This window comes from Convolutriloba macropyga, chromosome 8 (assembly GCF_964194025.1).
Source record: "Convolutriloba macropyga chromosome 8, txConMacr16.3, whole genome shotgun sequence".
Taxonomy (NCBI): Eukaryota; Metazoa; Xenacoelomorpha; order Acoela; family Convolutidae; genus Convolutriloba; species Convolutriloba macropyga.
This window is the reverse complement of record NC_134475.1, coordinates 22,542,062-22,560,442: the sequence shown is the minus strand read 5'-3', so window position 1 is coordinate 22,560,442 and position 18,381 is coordinate 22,542,062. Positions and strand designations below refer to the sequence as shown.

General features: G+C 34.7%; 2 protein-coding genes across 4 annotated transcripts in view; both read right to left on the bottom strand.

Moving 5' to 3' along the window:
- Window positions 1-5,688, bottom strand: part of LOC142344589 (double-stranded RNA-specific editase Adar-like) — a 96,286-nt gene extending 90,598 nt beyond the window's left edge. For 2 of the 3 annotated variants that reach the window (XM_075396379.1, XM_075396380.1), the window contains exons 1-3: window positions 5,613-5,688; window positions 2,486-2,575; window positions 2,123-2,236 (exon numbers count right to left, since the gene is read on the bottom strand). In XM_075396379.1, coding sequence (XP_075252494.1) covers window positions 2,123-2,236; window positions 2,486-2,575; window positions 5,613-5,664 — 256 coding nt within the window. In that variant the 5' untranslated portion in view covers window positions 5,665-5,688. The remainder of the gene's footprint in view (window positions 1-2,122; window positions 2,237-2,485; window positions 2,576-5,612) is intronic. The other variant, XM_075396381.1, reaches the window with a different exon arrangement.
- A 7,869-nt stretch (window positions 5,689-13,557) lies between these two features.
- On the bottom strand, window positions 13,558-18,130 carry LOC142344009 (uncharacterized). The gene is made up of 2 exons (XM_075395450.1): window positions 17,883-18,130; window positions 13,558-13,871 (listed from the first exon to the last, which is right to left on the bottom strand). Exons 1-2 carry the CDS (start codon window positions 18,088-18,090, stop codon window positions 13,666-13,668), a joined length of 414 nt encoding a protein of 137 aa, XP_075251565.1. The 5' UTR covers window positions 18,091-18,130; the 3' UTR covers window positions 13,558-13,665.
- Window positions 18,131-18,381: the final 251 nt, after the last annotated feature.

The window sequence follows — 18,381 nt, the reverse complement described above, 5'->3', positions numbered from 1 at the left end:
TTAAATTTTTGGATAATTCAGCATTTTTATCAAAAATGGAAAACATTAGGCTTCTTTAGCCCCCTTTATTTAAATTTTGCGGAAGTAGAAATTTAAATACTGCTGACATAATCATCTCAAACTACTATGAGGGCCTATTTACTTGTTTCCTATGAGTTCTGGAACTATAAATAATGCGTTTTTCGCTGCTTCAACTCCATAGTTATACAAAATTCATTTATTTTTGTTATTTAGACCCTTTTCTCAATTTTCTATTTCAAAAACATTTGGATTAATTACGTGATTTTAATAGTCGCTCAGCAATAGCAAAACTAGTTTTGGTCTAATCGTGTATTTTACAATCTAAAAATTACTTGGATTGTACTGGGGGTGAAGTCTCTTTTTTTGAGTAACTTACACTTTTCACTATTTTTGGTTTTTAAGTTATTTACCCACCAGGATGAATTTAAATTAAATCCACAATATTGAGATATCACATGCAAATGAGACCCAATGAAAATTTCATATTTTCAGTTTCATGGTTTTTTATGGCTTCAACTCTGTTTCCGTAATATTGTTAAAATTTGAGTTTGGCTTGTAGTCGTTGTTATTTTGTAATCTTATGACATAGTGTCACTAATCACAAGCCCTAGTAGTTTCCCAAGGAGCTACTTTTCTTTTTAGTATATTTTAGTTGAACCTTTATTTTTCTTGGCTCCGACACTACGAGTCTTCAAATTCTTCTTAGTTTTTGTATATTTGCCTATTCTTGAGGCCTATTTTTGCTGTCTTATCGCATTATCAATATAATGACTGTTTACATATGACGTTAATAAAAGGAGGCTCGATTGAATAGACGTGTTTTTAGAGAATATAGTTTTAAGGGCTTCGACACCATTTTCTCGCAAATTTTGAAATTCTTGATTTTTGTCGGTGATCATTGTTCTTTTTGTAGTCGCATGAAATATGCTGGATAATGAAAGCTCTCAATGGCTTCCTATTCAGGAATTAATGGACCTATTTAATAAATTCAGTTGATAGATGTTTTGATTTTTTTTAAATATAAGTTTAAAACTTTGCCCTGTTATGTTTCCGTCTATCTGCTACCTAGTCTCATTGAGGACAACTCCTCTATCTTTTCTAGTGACGTACAAGTTTCTTTGTATAATTTAGATTTCATCTGATCTATTTTGTCTTTTTTTATAAGCGCTTCTTTTTTAAAATAGATTGAAATAAGGTCGTAATTATTGTTTGTTGTTGTTATTTGGTTTTGTTGTTTGTCTTGTCTCGTTAATAACAGGTCTGATCAGCCCTCTAAAACGGCATTATTTCAGTGAATTGAGCTTAAAGCGATTTTTAAAATTCATACAGCAAATATTTTTATTCTATCTCTTCATTATGGGGAGACAATAAAGTCAAAAAAGACAACAATGAAGCGAGTTCGGAACATTATGTGCAAACGAACTTTACTGAGCCTCCTGGTTGTAGTGTTAAATTACTTTGCATTGGCATGTGATCGCCTCGAGAAGTGACTTAAGGTAATATTTTAGGAAGAAGTAACATTTTAGGAAGAACAATTGTAGGGCTAAACATTCATTTTCTGCTTTATGTTATACCATTACGGTGACCGACACTTTAATTCTTTAATGAGGTTTCAATTCAGAAATTGTTTGGTCTTGGGACGTCGAGTTTCGAGACATTCGAAGAAAATTGCACTGGAGACAAAATGCGAATGAAAGTTGGAGGACTATCACATCCTCTATTTTTTCTACCCAACTAGTCTATTGCCAGTCCAAAAATGTTGTCCATCCTGACTTAAAGATTCAAGTTTTTTTGCGAACCTTATGATTTTTGAATGTCTTTCTCAAAATGAGGGAAAAAATTAGAGTTTCCATTGTAGGGATCCAATTAACTTGAACTATTTTTGATAGTGTGATCAACTGGCTCCCCCTGTGAGAATGGAGGATGGATTTCTTTTTGGAGGCGGCATAAACTGGTAATGAGTGTCAATTTTATTGCACCACACATATTTTAAAATTATCTTCCCTAGCATTTCCTCAAGTAACCTAGAGTCCGCAGGAAACTGAATAGGTTAACCATATCGCAATGGATAAGGGAAATCATTACTAGACAGACCACTAACCCTCAGAGTCAGAATCAATTATTTCTGGATACTTCTGTTCGTTATCATCGACTTCAGTTGGTTCCTCCTTAACTGGGCTCTCTTCAGCTTCGGCTATTTCGCCGAGCTCAGGTTCTAACACAAGTACGCAGAACAATATCGACAAGATTCATGTTGTTTGTAACGTATAAAGATCTCTAAAATTTTGAGGTAAAAACTTAAAACAGTACAGACATAATTTTCGGAATGTAGCTAGAACCATACATTAAAATACATGCAACACACTTAGCAAATCGAAGCATACTTTGCAGAGAATTCCTAATGCTGTTAAAAAATGAGTAAAAATTTCGGATTTCATTTTTATTCTTATTAGCTAATATATACCTGTTTCAAATAATTTTGATCCAATCGTCATTTTTTCTCTCTGCAGATTGTCCTCGTTTTCTTCATCCGCGATTTCACCCAGCTCTGGTTCTTAAATAGAGCAACAGAGTCATCCTAAGCATTTCTATTTTTGATTTTGATCATGGGGGATATCTGGTATTATAAACAAAACCGACTAACGCCGGCAAATTGCTCTCAAACGTAGTCGGTAGCTAGCCACAGTATAGTGAGAGGGGGGCTGATGTGGGGGTGGGGTCAACCTGTATAAACCGCCCTTAACACCATAAGTATAAGTCTCCAAAAACAGTGTGTGATTTCCATACTTGGAGACTAGTGAGCTGAAAGGCTCTAAGAGAAATTAAAGCCCACTGGGCGCTACCTGTTTATCCCGAAGAGTCAAATGGGTCAGACCAAAAATCGGTCAAGCGAAAAATTTCATCAAAAAAGACCGACAGGACTAATATAATTGCTACAAACTTATATAATTACTGCAATTAATAAAGAATTTCCTTTTGTATTGCATCCAAATAATTAATCAAACATGAACGCCTCTTTAAAAACTTCATTTTCGATGTTGTATTTAAATACTACTAAATACCTTTAGTCCATATAAATATGCCTGGTAAACTTTGGTCCTTGTAAATTTTTAAAGTAATGTTTTGCCGTGTAATTTTTGCCAGTTTACAGTTTTATCAAAAGGATCTTCATTCAAAATCCCAATTCGCATTAAAATCACCGCTGTTCTTTTTCTCATCCCCTTATATGTTCTTTTCACAACTTGGTTTTAATTCACACTCTCCTTGCCTGAGTTACATTCAAGGTACTTAACCTTATCTTTAATGATAATTTTGAAACACAGCTGGCAGATTGCTAGAAAATAGCCGCAATAGCTTCGTAGTTCAGCAGTCTCAAAAAAAGTAAAAAAGACAGACCAAAAAATCGTCTTTTCATTGAAGGCTGATATGTCATATTTTGATTAAAAATCTGTATGTTTTTGCTGCCTCTATTAGCTGCTCTCTAAAAACATTCATTTAGAGTGACACACACCCATTTGACCTTATCTCTTTGAATTGAAGTAAATAAAAGTCAATTTCAAAGTGAGGAAGTCATTTTTGAGAGTGAGGTAAGTCAAGTGTGACCAAATATTTAATCACGCGAATGAACAAGAAACACTCGCTCCACTAAGAACGAAAAAAGACGTCACGCACGCACTTCAGATGAAATTGCATGAACGAATGAACAAAAGCAGATTTGAAGTGGTTGTGACGTCATAAGGTCGTAACAAAAATCGCGACAACGAAATAAAAAAAACCAAGAGAAGCTATCGCTGTGCGGCTATCAAAAATCAATGTCAAAATGCCGCATGTGAAAAACCCACTAGCAAGAAATGGAAATTTGGTTCAAACAAATAAACTAGATCTAGAATGAACTACGAATGGATTGGAAAAATCACGTAGAAAATCAGCTCCAAAAAAACGAAAAAACAGTAAAAATCAAAGTGAAATTGCCGCATGTGAACAAAAAATCATTAGTGAGAAAGCGAATTGTTTTTCAAACACCATTTTGTCACTCTACTTTAAAATTAGAGCTAAGAAAATTCACCGCAAAACCTCTCGCTTTTTCGCTCCGTTCCCTGTTTCGGCGTGACCAAAATCACTACTCTAATTTGACTTCAAAAATCATGAAAATGTGTGAACAGATCTTTAAAAAAACATAGCCGGAAGAATTCCGGAAACGATTCGAAGGAGAAAATTGCCCATACTTATGACTAAACAACTAGAACAACTATTGTGAACCCTAAATCTCCACAAATGCCATAAAAAATTAAGGAAGAAGAGAAACGGCATTCAAAAACATTGAACAAAAAACTAACTAAAAAAAGAACTAGAAAAACTTTAATAGTTCTTTTTTAACAGTACAAGGAAACATGAAACCGCATAAAGTTCCTTTGCAATTAGAGCAATGAAAATCTCGCAAAAAATGGGTAAGTCATAATAGGATAAGAAACTTGTCAAGATTAAAAAAATTGCAAAAAATAAGAAAAATGGTTTAAAATTTCTTATTTTTTCGGTCATTTTTCCTAAAAAAAATGTTTTATACCTACAAAACTTTAATCAATTGGTATCTGAAAATTCCCTAAGTAAAAAGTTTCTATTCAAATCCCACTTAAAGCAGTTAAACAAAAAAACAGGCAAAAAATCATTAAATTAACCTAAAACATACACTTTCATAATCAAACCTCATAACCATCAAAAGTTGCAAAAACACTGCTTTTAAAAGCCGCGCGTATACAAACAAATTTCGCTCGCTTAGAGAAATTTTTTTCACACATCAATTTCTCGCTCTCTCAAAAACTGCGGTATGAACAAAAATCACTCTCTTTTCGCTCCGCTCTTCACTTTTGTTCAGCACGAAAATCACTCCAAATTTTTTCACGCGTTTCATTTCCCGCTTCAAAAATCACTCCAGTAAAATTGATTAAAAAAAGGACTTCTCCAATCCTCCTCTTCGAGTCGTAAAAAAAAGACAGCGCCCCAATACAATTCCAATTCTTTGAATTGTAAAAAAACCAAGGGAAGTCCAATAATAGCCCCAGCTATCGCTGTGCGGCTATTAATAAAAATTATTGTTATCGTTTTACCAAAAAGTATAACTTAGATCATCTTATAATTAGATAGGAGCATGTTATTTTAGGTTCTCGTAGCAGAATCAGATATTAATAAAGCTAGAGGTCACAAACACCACAAAATTTCTCATTCTCAAAATTTCACACCTCATAATCAGTCTACGACCCAGGTTTTCAACTATTTTTACCCGGTTTGGCAAAAGGGAAAGATCTCCATTGCCAGATGACTCGAATTGGCAAATTCATTTACAACTGTTTGTTGAAACCATTTACCAATGCCCTTGTTTACTTTAATCAATTTCCTAATCCATGATACGGAAAAGCACAATTGCGCTATCCAAATATCCATAGCAATCATTTAAGCAATTAGACTGTTGAATGAACCCAATAAATTTATACGTTGTCACAAGTATTTTATAGATAATTAGCGTCTGAAAAGTTTATCACAAAAAATAAAAAACTCTCACTCAAAAAGTCAATTAAATCACAGGAGTCACCTACCCATTGGAGCCAGCGTCTCACTCTGGTTATCAATTTCGCCCTCTTCAGTCATCAATCTGAAATTAAATGAGGAAAATAAACCTGAATAACATTTCCAACGTCTTTGTAATGTTTTGGTCAACTGATATGTGCAGGGATTGCAAAAGTTGTTAACAAGCAAACAACTGATCGATCACTGTTCGTTCTAGCAATTCATTGCAAGCCGCTTTAGAGAAAACGTCATGGCGCAGCAATTGCAGATAGACAGCACTGAACCGCTCATTAATAAAAGTTTTTCAAACATACCACTTTAAGGGGACAAACTCTTATGTTTAAGGGGACAAACTTTTGTACAAGATCTTTTCTTATATATGGCGCTCTAATTTAATTAATTGCTAAAAATTCAAATAATCAGACTACAATATTCAAACCACACTTAAGTAATAATTTTCAACTTTTTGTTTTAGAAATCGGTATTTTCAATATTTTCCAAACCAATGTTGAAGCAAGAATGTCGCAAATGGGCGTTGTGGTGAAATGGGCGTTTCATCCAAAAAATAAAAAACAAGACTTGAGCATCAGACTAAAGATAACAGCCATTTCAGAACAAAGAGTTAACAAAACAGATGGCAGAATGCCAGAAAATAGCCGCAATAGCTTTGTAGATCTGCAGTCTCAAAAAGACAGTAAAGGAAACAGACCAAAAAATTTTTTTTATTAAAAGCTGAGATGTTATACGAATCTGTATAAATTATTGCTGCTTTCATTAAGTGCTCTCACATAACCTTCAATTAAAGTGACACTTGACCTTATCTCTTTGAATCAAATTTATGAAAAGTCAATTTCAAAGTGAGGAAGTCATTTTTGAGAGCGAGGAATTAAAACTTCGTCACAAGAATGAACAAAAAAACTCGCTCCACTAAGAGTGAAAAAAGACGTCACACACGCAATTCAGTTGAATTGTATGAATGATTTAGATGGTTGTGACGTCATATGGTCGCAACAAAAATCTAAACCTAGAAAGGACAATATTAGTGAATTGGGAACCATTTTTTAAAAAAATCAGATAAAAACAAAATCAATGTCAAAATTCCGCATGTGACCAAAAAAACCACTAGCGAGAAATACAAATTTGGTTCAAACAACAAACTGCCTAGAATGAAATATGAATGGATTGGGAAAATCATTTCGAAAAAAAATCCGATCCAAAAAATCAAATAAACTTTTAAATTAAAGTAAAATTGCCCCAAGTGAACAAAAAAAGCACTAGTGAGAAAACTAATTTTTGTTGAAACACCGTTTTCTCCCTCTTTTTTAAAATTAGAGTGAAAAATGTCACGCCGCAAAACCACTCGCTTTTTCGCTCCACTTCCTGTTTCTGCGTGAAAAAAAACACTACTCCAATTTGAAAATCATGAAAATCGTGAAACACCAAGAGAAATCTTGACAAAAAACAACACGTCACGCGCAACTTTGATATTAATAACAGAACCGACTAACGTCGGGCAAATTGCTCTCAAACGACCGGCAAGCGGTTGGCTTCGTCAACAGCTAGCCACGGTTTAGTGACCTCAGGGCACTATATCTTTACCCTGTTTCTGAAGACGAATTTCAAATGGGTCCGACGAAAAATCGGCCAAACGAAAACTGTGTAAAAGAGAAACAGGTTTATTAAATTTGCTACAAATTGCTTTTGAGAGCAATTAACAATGGTTTCCTAAAAAGTGCCTGTTAGATCAGTTATGATAAAAAAACATTCCAACTATAACTCAATGATAATGAGGATCAGAGATGATGACATTACGTCATCAGTGTCTAAAGAACCAATTCATTGTCTAAAGAGACTATCCGGTATCCCTCTTTCAAGCAAGAAATAGTTTCACAGGCTCAAAGATCCATACACTTGGAACATACAAATTTTCAAAAAATTTGAAGTTTTAATTTTAGCCAAAACTTACTAAAACTGGAGTCATAAAAAATGTTGATCACCATCCCTTTAACTCTAGAAATTATGCAGCAGCTTATTATCAAACCTTGGAGGAGGTTCGAGGGCCTCTGTTGCCCGAAAAAAATCAAAAACATGAAAAATTGCAAATATTTTAAAAAATTGCTTGAATTCGTGATATTAAAATCTTGACGAACTTTCCATTACATCTCTAAACTATGCAGTAATATGTTATCAAACCCTAGAGAAAGTTCCGTGGCCCTTGAGGCTAGAGAAACCTAAGAAACGACAAAAAATTTTAAACTTAAAATTGCAACTTTATAAAAATTGCTATAAATTGTGATATTAAAAAGATGAAAACTAATCCATGACCAACAAAAATTCCATTAACTTATTATGAAACCCTAACGGAGGCTTTCTGACCTTTGAGGTTCAAAAAATCTCAATAATGAGTATAAATGTCCAAAAATTGGAAAATGGCTAAAATTATCAAAAAATATGCTAATATTCGTGATGTTAAAATCTTGCAAGACATTCCATTTAAACTAAAAATTTTTCAGTAACCTATTTTCAAACCCTAGAGGAGGTTCCTTGGCTCTTTAGGCTGAAAAAATCTGAAGAACGACAAAAAATTTTTTAAAAAACTTGAAAAAAAGCAAGTTTTATCAAAAAATTGCAAAGATTTGTGACATTAAAAAGTTAAAAAGCTATTCAATGGCCATTAGAAATTTGTTACTAACTTATTATTAACCCCCTTAGGATGTTTTCTTGCCCCTGGGTCTGGAAAGATCTGAATAAGGAAAAAGAAATGTCAAAAAAATTGAAAAAAATTTTGTCAAAAAATGCTAAAATTCGTGATGTTTAAACGTTGAAACCATTACATTACCACTAGAAACTATGCAGTAACCTATTATTATAGTCTACAGGAAGTTTCTTGACACAAAGGACTAATAAAATCAAAAAATGTCAAAAATTTTTAAAAAGCTTGAAAAAAAATTGCAAAATAGTATAAATTTTTGTTTAGCAAGGGGTTGTTTGTCAGTAGCTAGCCACGGAGGAGGTAGGCAATAGGGGGTTCAACAGTGGGGTGTCTTCAAGCTCTAAGAACCGCCCTTCACACCATAAGTATAAGTCTCCAAAACAGTAAGCTGAAACAGAGCTGAGAGGCTCTAACAGCACTTAATGCCCGCTGGGCGCTACCTGTTTATCCCGTTTTTGAGGACGAAAAGTCAAAAGCGTCAGAGGAAAAATCGGTCAGGCGAAAAATCGGTCAAGCGAAAAATCGCATAAACATAGCTGGCAGATTAACAGAAAATAGCCGCAATAGATTCGTAGATCGGCAGTCTAAAAAAAACAGTAAAAAAGACAGACCAAAAAAATTCGTCTTTTCATTGCAGGCTGATCTGTTATATTTTGATTAAAAAACTGTAAAGTTATTGCTGCCTCTATTGGCTGATCTCAAATAACCTTCATTTAGAGTGACACACACCCATTTGACCTTATCTCTTTGAATTAAAGTAAACAAAAGTCAATTTCAAAGTGAGGAAGTCATTTTTGAGAGTGAGGTAAGTCAAGTGTGACCAAAAATTTAATCACGCGCATGAACAAAAGAACTCGCTCCACTAAGAGCGAAAAATGACGTCACACATGCAATTCAGTTGAAATTGCATGAACGAATGAACAAAAAGTGGCTGTGACGTCATATGGTCGTAACAAAAATCATGACGACGAAATAAAAAAACATAGCAGGACAAGTCCTGACGTACAATTCAAAGAATTTTCAATGACTAAACAGAAAACTAGACCTAGAACGGACTATGAATGCATTGGAAAAACCATTTAGAAAAAAATCCGATCCAAAAAATCGAAAAAACTGTAAAAATCAAAGTGAAATTGCCGCATGTGAACAAAAAACCACTACCCGATAAAGCGAATTTTTGTTCAAACGCCGTATTCTTACTCTACTTTAAAATTAGAGCGAAAAAATTTCACGCCGCAAAACCACTCGCTTTTTCGCTCCACTTCCTGTTTCGGCGTGACCAAAATCACTACTCCAATTTGACTTCAAAAATCATGAAAATGTGTGAACAGATCTTAAAAAAAAAAGACAGCGCCCCAATACAATTCAAATTCTTTGAATTGTAAAAAACCAAGAGAAGGCCAATAATAGCCCCAGCTATCGCTGTGCGGCTATTAAAAAGAGTTCGTTTGAGAGCAATTAACCACCAATATCAACATAACCGACGGGGGTCAATCAATGGGGGTAGTGATGTGGGAGAACTGGACGCAAGGTGGTCCAAACTCCCGGGTGGAGCATGGTGGACGCGGAGTGTTGCAGGGGGGTTACTGACGGGGAAAGATTAAGATGCACCTCTCACATCATGAAATTGTCTTCTCAAAACAGATTTGGTGAATCGCATACTTTGAGACTAGTGATATAAGAGAGCTGCTTAGCCACCAAAAGCTCTCCGGGCTTTAGCTGTTATTCTATTTTCGATGATGAAAAAGTAAAACAGCTCGTTAAAAAGTTCAAAATCAATACATTATGTCAAAAAAGACAATACAACACCTCTCCAAAATAAGATTCTTGCAAACAAATTATCTATCGTTTGGTATCCTCCATAGACGAATGATTCAAAATTCGTTCCAGTCTCTATTCTGATTGGTTTTGGTGTATTAAAATTCAATGCAACCAGAAACTTGAAAAAACTTGAATGTAATTTAAGAAATAAAACAAACAGATTAAAGTCGGCTGTATTGCTATCGGACCGAATCAATACATTATGTCAAAAAAGACAATACAACACCTCTCCAAAATAAGATTCTTGCAAACAAATTATCTATCGTTTGGTATCCTCCATAGACGAATGATTCAAAATTCGTTCCAGTCTCTATTGATTGGTTTTGGTGTATTAAAATTCAATGCAACCAGAAACTTGAAAAAACTTGAATGTAATTTAAGAAATAAAACAAACAGATTAAAGTCGGCTGTATTGCTATCGGACAAGCGAAAGCTCGCTTTAATTGAAGCCTGTTTCATCCAGGGGTAGCCTGTCGAGCGTCAATTTTTCACTCCAAAAACTAAATCACAGCCAAAAGAACATTCTTGAACAAGAATGCATGGATCTATTCTGTTCCCCCCCCCCCCCCCCGTGTTTTTTATGACCCCCAGTTACAAATTATATGTTGATATATAGCACGTTACTATGTAAGAGAATAGCACGTGCGCCTGTGGGTCACAAAAAACTTATGCTCACTAAGCCGGCGGGGGCCAAAACAGAAAAGATCCGAATGCATTTAAGACACATTTACACACATAGCTCGCAGATTGTTAGAAGATAGCTGCGGTTCCTTTGTAGACCTGTAAACCCAAAATAATAAGGAAAAGACAAGACCAAAATAAAATTAAAAAATACTCAACTTGATTTAGGCTTCAGTGTTGCTCTTGACGAACTTTCAACCAATTGATCTTGTTTATACTGAAGTAACTAAAATTTAAAGAGTCAGGAATGTCATTCTGAGATTGAGTCAAGCCATTTGCAAACAAAAACAAAACCGACTAAACGTCGAAAGAAATGCTCTCGAACGACTAGAGGGAGCTCTAATCAATTGCAGCCTGCTTCAGTCGGGGGGGGGGGCTAAATGGGACTAAGAAGTTCAATAGTGGGCTTCAAATAACCACATTAGAGGTTAACATATACCACTATTAATATTTAAAGTGAAAAATGGCACCAGTTTCGGCGCACTTTTCATTTGAGACTTTTTAGTATCAAATTGCGACCAACTGAGTTCAGCTGCTTGAAATTGTGATTGAGAGAGAATTTTAGATCACGCGAAACGCAAAAAGTCAAGGGCACAAAAGTTACTCGAAAAGTCAAAACGGTCAAGCAAAAATTTTGCATAAAAAAGACGCACGTTTACAATAATTGCGTCTCTACGAGAGCAATTAAAAATGATTCGCGCGAATGAACAACAGACTAGCACCATAAAGAGTGAAAGAATATAAACCAAATAACGTTGAATAAATTGATCTCAAACGACAGCCAGCGGAATTTAATTCAGCACTGCCTGACGTATAAATAAATTTTTTATGGCTAAAAGGCCAATAGACTAGCATTAATCACTGGGCTATGTTATAATCTCTTTTATTTTACTAACTTGATTTTTGAAAAGAGCAATATAGGTCACGCAAAAATCAAGCGTGAAAAAGTCAAAGCGCAAAAACGTCAGGCAAAAATTTTGCGTTAAAAGACACACGTTTAAACTAATTGCATCCCACTAATGACGTTCCAGAGAAAATAATGTCGTCACCCATGCAACGCAGTCGAGGAATGAAATGATTGGACAAAGCCGATTTAAAGTCAACGTGAAATCATCCGGACGTAACAAAAATATGGTAACATATGAAACGAAACAAAAGCCAAAAGAGAAGGTCAGTAATAGTTCCGCTGAGCTATCGAAGCAAATAATAATTGCTTCAAATTTAATGCGAAAACAGTTTATCAGTGGATCTCGTGCAAAAATTTAGGTTTTGAATTTTTACCGTACCCTTGTAAGATGTCATTTGAGATTAATTTTGACCACTACTAAGATTAAGAGTGAGATAAATTTTGGATCGTTTCCGATTAAACTTTTTCCAGTAAAACAAGGCGAAGAGTCTCATAAACAGAAACTATAGACTTATAGTAAACTACTGCGAATTAAGTTAGCGGCTTAAATTCTAAATGAGAGCAACTTAGATCAAGCAAAAAAAAAATCATGAAGTCAAGCGTTATCGAAGTCAATGGAAAGGATGGACAGGTCAAGCAAAAACTTCACTCGAGACTGATTGAAAAACGAAACAAAAACATAAACCGACTACTGTCGGATGAATTGCACTCGAACGACAGGCGGGCAAATTAAAATATTGGGGGGCAGCTTAGAAATGTTTTATGGGTGAAAAAAACGATCTCGCATGTGTTCGAACCCCTGACCTCCATGATGCAACTCTGACATCTTAACAACTACACTACAATGGCTCTGATTCTCTTTCGATCACAATCGCTTTTATATTAGAAACCAACTATTTCAGACTGAGAGTAACTTAGATCACTCAAAACTGAAAAACAAGTGAAAAAATAAATTACTGCTCTTCGAGTTGTAAAACCAGAATTTCCTCTTCGAGTCGTCAAAAGACAAACACTTTTACAATAATTGCTTCTCTTCAAGAGCAATTAAAAATGTCTTCAGCGGTACTTTCTATTAAATAACTGAATTCTCCACTTACGTGAACCTATTTTAAAAAAAAACGAATAATTTTGATTTATTATTAAATCAATTTTTATCGTATTTTTGTACAATAAACAATAACAACCTGTATTGGTTATATACCCCAACTAGATTCAAAAAAGTTTTGGGACACATTTTTTAGGACAGTTGTTGATAATGCTCAAACTTGTTATGATAACTTGCAAGATGGAAAGCTCTCTTCTAAGATCGCGAATGATAAATGGTTAATTTGCGAGGCGATTTTATCTTGCAAGATAACCTTGTGATCATTACCAGGGCAATTAAGAAAATCATGGCTATTTGATGTCTGGGGAACTTGGACCAGGGGCGGAAGAGCAATTGAGTTTACATTTATTAAGACTTCTTTTAATAATCTTGGTTGATCGAAAATTCTCATCAGTTCAAATCATGTAAAATCAATTAATCATTTGGGAGACAATACGACCTCGATTAAGAGTAATTAAAGACTATTGGGAACAATAATCCAAAATAAAAAATGGAGAATCCCTAAATTAGGGCTCGCGAGGCAATAACAGTTTGCATGGTGTTAGGAAAAACAGGAAGCCTATTGGCCAATTAGGAGGATACCAATAAAAAATTGCGTTACGGAGTAAAGATATTAATTACGACGATGGCAATGAATTTCATTAGTTTTCAGCCATTCCATAAATAGACCGGATCACTAAAAATATTGCTAATCCACCTAAACCTCAAGTTAATGTCCGATAGTCCTTGTTCATTTCTAAAGACTAATCTAAATCTCATTTTTATTATTCGAAATTGTTAGCGCGTTTATGAATGCATTATAATCCAGTAAATACATCAGTCAGTTTTTTTCAATCCAGCAAGTTAATCGGGCAGTTATAGGAAATTGGTTTTGGCGTAATCTGTAAAGTGCCTGGCGTATGTCTTCTTTCGCTCCGTGATGTCTCTGAACTCGAGTGGATGTCGCTCGACCATTTGAGCCACGGCGGTGTCTTTAAGAGTAATAATGTTCCGTCTCTTTTGCTCCAGAGGTTGTGCCGCAGAGTAGAAGCAAAACATGATTATTGGCAATCTCCAGATACCTGCAAAAAAACTCATATTTCACAATTGCACTTAAGCGCTCGAGAAGCTTACTTCTCCATATTTTTCTATTTCTTCATACTCGCGGGGAAAAGCACCCGCAATTTAATCAATAAAAACAGCTGGGTGACTGCTTAAAGTAGCTGCGATTGGTATGTAAAACTGCGCAGACAAATACTGCTGATAAACATAACACCTTTTAAAAGATTCATCACAATTTAGAAAATTTTCACTCCAGTTACTGCAATTTCTTAGGGTGAATTAACAAAAAACTTTCTCCGAAGTAGTGTGTCAGAACGTTTCCTTCCGATTAGAGGTCGGTATCGAAACTTTTCGAAGGTCCTACTCCAAAAACTTTCCGAAGGGGCGCGGACAAAGGTCTTAAACACTTAACAACCAAATAAATTGAGCATAGCAGTAAAAGTCCTGAATTGCAACGCAAAGAATTCAACAAAATCCGGAAATGACTATCATCCACATTAGAAAAACAGTTCTGGACAGTTAACAAAGCATATAATCATGTATACACGAAAAAGAAATCAATTTTCCTTTTTCCAGAAAACCAACGGTATCAAAGTCATTAAATCTAACAAAACGGATTGAATCTAAATACCAAAAAAACACATTAGCCGGTTCAGGTTGACAAAAATCACCTACCTTTAAAACTTGGTCATTGAAACGAGTAACTATATTACAATCCGTAAAACCATCAAATTATCAACAATAAAAAACATATTCCGACATTTAGCAATACTAATAAGGGAAAAGTATCAAGCAAAAGCAGGCAAGATTCAAAAATTCAATCACAATTGGTGTCAAAGTTACAAAAACTTATTACATAAAAACCATAAATTGTTAAATAGATCAAAGATTGTTTCATATGAAGCCAACCAGACAATTCATTACAGAGAACAATAGAATAGACCTAACTGAAACAAGAACTACAAACAAGGGCAAAGTATAGAACAAATACAAAACAACCAGCAAATTACCCAAAAAAGGCGCCGCTGACCCGCTTGACGCACATCAGGATTGAAACAGCAGAAGAAAAAACAAGAGAAAAAACCAACAAAATTGGTTTAAGTACCAAAAAGTTTTAACTTGGTGTGCAGTTGTTTCAGTTAGGTCCTAAAATTATACTTACTTCAAACTGGAGGCTATGAAGCTTAATACTAATTACAGCTAATAACCACTAACAAACTTTGATAACCAAATGCACTTTGAGTTAATGACCGGGCTTTATCGGTTTAACAAAAAATTCTAGATTGGCCCATGAATGGATTAGAAAATTGAAAATCTGATCAAAAACTGATAAACAGAAAAATTAATGTCCAAATGACGCATTTGAACGGAACCCGCAAACAACCAATTGAATTTTTGTTCGAATACCGTTTCCTCACTCTACTTTAAAAAATAGAGTGAAATGATTTGCGCAAAACCACTCGCCCTTTAGCTCCACTTCCTGTTTCGACGCAACCAAAATCCTCACCTCAATTTGACTTGAAATATTATGAAAACATGCGCACATATCTTAAACCAAGACTGCGCCTCAAAACATTTCAAATTATTTGAATTGTTAACGGAAAGAGCCTATAATACCTAATAGTGGGCGTCAATTATAGCTAATAATAGCCGTCCTTTATAGCTAATAGTAGCTAATAGCCATTAATTTCAGATGAAGTCATTATTGAGAAAGAGGTAAGTCGCGTGCTACCAAAACTGCACGCAATTCAGTTGAATTGTCACGGACAAATGAACAAACAGCAGATTTGAAGAAATTGTGACGTCATGTAACAAAAATCTTGAAGAAATTTAAAGAACAGCAGGACAAGTCCTGACACTTATTTTCATTGACTACACAAAATACTAGACGTAGAATCCATAATAAATGGATTGGTAAAACCACTTAGAAAAAAATTCGCCCAAAAATATAAAATAAGTAAATACCAAAGTCAAATTGCCGCATGTGAACAAATCACAATAAAAAAAACGAAATTTTTGTTTTAATACCGTTTTCTCAGTGTACTTTAAAATTGGAGTAAAAAAATAACGCTGAAAAGCCACTCGCATCTTGGCTCCACTTCCTCTTACGACGTGACCAAAATTACTTCTCCACTGACTTCAAAAACCATGAAAACGTTGCCAGTCACGTGAATGAACAAAAACTCTTTCAACAAAGAGTGAAAAATAACTTCACGCAAGCAATTCAGTCGAAATTGCAAGAATGAATGAACAAAAAGCAGATTTGAAAAAAATGCGACATCATATAGTAGTAAAACAACTTTCCGAAAAATAAAAATTAACCAAGAAAAGGCCAATAATAGCCCCAGCTATCGCTTTGCGTTTATTAACTGAATATCAACAAATACGCGCGAAACTCAAAATTACATCACAAAAACAAACAGTGCCCAAGTAAAAAAACATGAGTTGCCCATTCAAGGACTCAAAACATTGTAACTAAGCATCACTGTCAAAACAGCAAAAACAGAAGTCACAATTGCGGTACGTGAAAAAATGTCCAAAATTTTTCAAGCACCACTCTTTCAATTGAGCTAAGATTTAACTTGAAAGAAACTTCAATTTGCTTTCTCATTGACATAAATGTGTGAACAAAGACACAATACAGCCCGATCCGATAGAGACTAATAGTCTTATTATAAAAAGCCTTTCAAAATAAACAAGACAGCACACACTACACATAAATATCTCAAACTCCCTGTTCAGAGAACTAATGGTGTCAAGCCGTCAAAAGCATGAGCTACATATTTTATTGCTAAGAGTATGTAGCTGTCATAACTTTGAACTCGTCTGCATAGCCAAAAGAGCTTTCATATGTGATTGTGACTAGTAGATCATTGATATGCAGTATAAACGGTAGTGACCTCAGGAGTGAACTTTGTAGTGCACTAGTTAAACAGTAGCCTTTTGATCATTTCAAAATTTTTATTACGTATTGAATCTATTGATTAGATGAGAGACAAAAACTTGAACAACAATTTTATACAAAATTTCTTAGTTTGAATGAAAAAGATAGAGGGTGTCTGGCATAATTTTGTTCAGACGTTCATATACTTTATATAAAAATATGAATAACTGTTGAGTTGCTGATCTTTTCTTGCAAACCCAAACTGTAATGTTTAACGCCTTCCCGACTTTAGAAGAGTCAAATATATAATGTCTATATTACAGCGCTATTAGTTTCCGCTTTGGGTATTTTCCTATTTCGTTTATTTTATTGGGTTCTCTGTTAAGCAGACAACACAAACTTGTTGAGGGTATGAAAAACTTCTCAAATTTCAAAAACTTCTCAAACTTTTGTGTACTAGCTTTTGAGACATCCCAGTTTCTTCGAAAGAGGTGATGCGTGTTCTCAATGGTGGGACTCAAATTCTCTTAAAGTAACCATTAGACTGAAACTTTAAGTTTGCAATGTTTTGTTATTCATTTACCAACTATTAACATATCGTTAGTTGTACTGAACGCCGATGAAATGAAGACACTGACTGAAAATTTTAAACATTCGACGACCAAAAATAATTGTAATTAATTGCTCTCGGGATACGTGCAGTAAAATTGTAGCTAATAGCTTTTACAAGATCATTTATCATCTTTTTTGATAAATAAGGCCAATTCACTGGTTTCGCGCTTCATTTCCGATAAATAAAACTCAATTCTAACAATGAACTGTGACACACCACAATTAGAAATCTCAATTGTAGCATATCCCCTCCGAATGCTTTCAGAAAACTGGAACCTCGTCAATTCCTTAGAACACACTTGCCTATTTCAATTGAAATTAGGATTTTCCAAAACTGGTACACAAATATCACCGAGATATGGTAACGTCGTACTGAGCATTAGCCGACGACTCCAACCAAAGGAAAGTAATCAGTCTTTTATCAAATAATTGGCTTCGTTAAATAATGCAACATCTACTAAAGGCAATATCATAGTAACAAAATTGACCATCATAGGCCTTGAGAGGTATCTTCAAGCTCCATAAAACAACCCACCTCTAGCAAAGTGATTCCGGTGGTAGAAGTTTGGGTTTTTACAGGTCCAATAGTTAATTTGGTGATGCGTCATTACTGACATTGGAATTACGCTGTAAGTCAGGGGTCTGCTCTGGACATCTTGAATGATGTTAAAATCTCCATCTTTTTCGGGCGGGTGATATCCCAATGGTCCCAGGAACCCAAGCATATTGGGTAAAAATTTCATCTCAGGAACTGAAAAACAGATTTATGAGTTTTAACGATAATCATATGTGACATAATAGCCAGAAATGGCATAAATATGCCTGGATAGAAGCAAAATGGAGGCTAAAACTACATGTAATTATTGTCACGTAGTATTAACTTTATAACCACATTGTTTCACAAATCAATAATAAAAATAAAATCAAGATAGCAAAAATATAAAGCCGTTTTCCTATTTTGACGTTTATTTTTTATTACAACTTAAAAACAGCCAAAATTTCTTTTCAAAATGTTTGCTTTGCAAAACATTGAA

What these genes read in the sequence shown, in the direction of transcription:
- LOC142344009 (XM_075395450.1), bottom strand. Translation starts at nt 18,090, where the DNA reads ATGAAATTTTTACCCAATATGCTTGGGTTCCTGGGACCATTGGGATAT. An exon ending in CCGGAATCACTTTGCTAGAG is followed by an intron (nt 13,872 to 17,882) that starts GTGGGTTGTTTT and finishes GTTTTTTTGCAG; the next exon opens with GTATCTGGAGATTGCCAATA.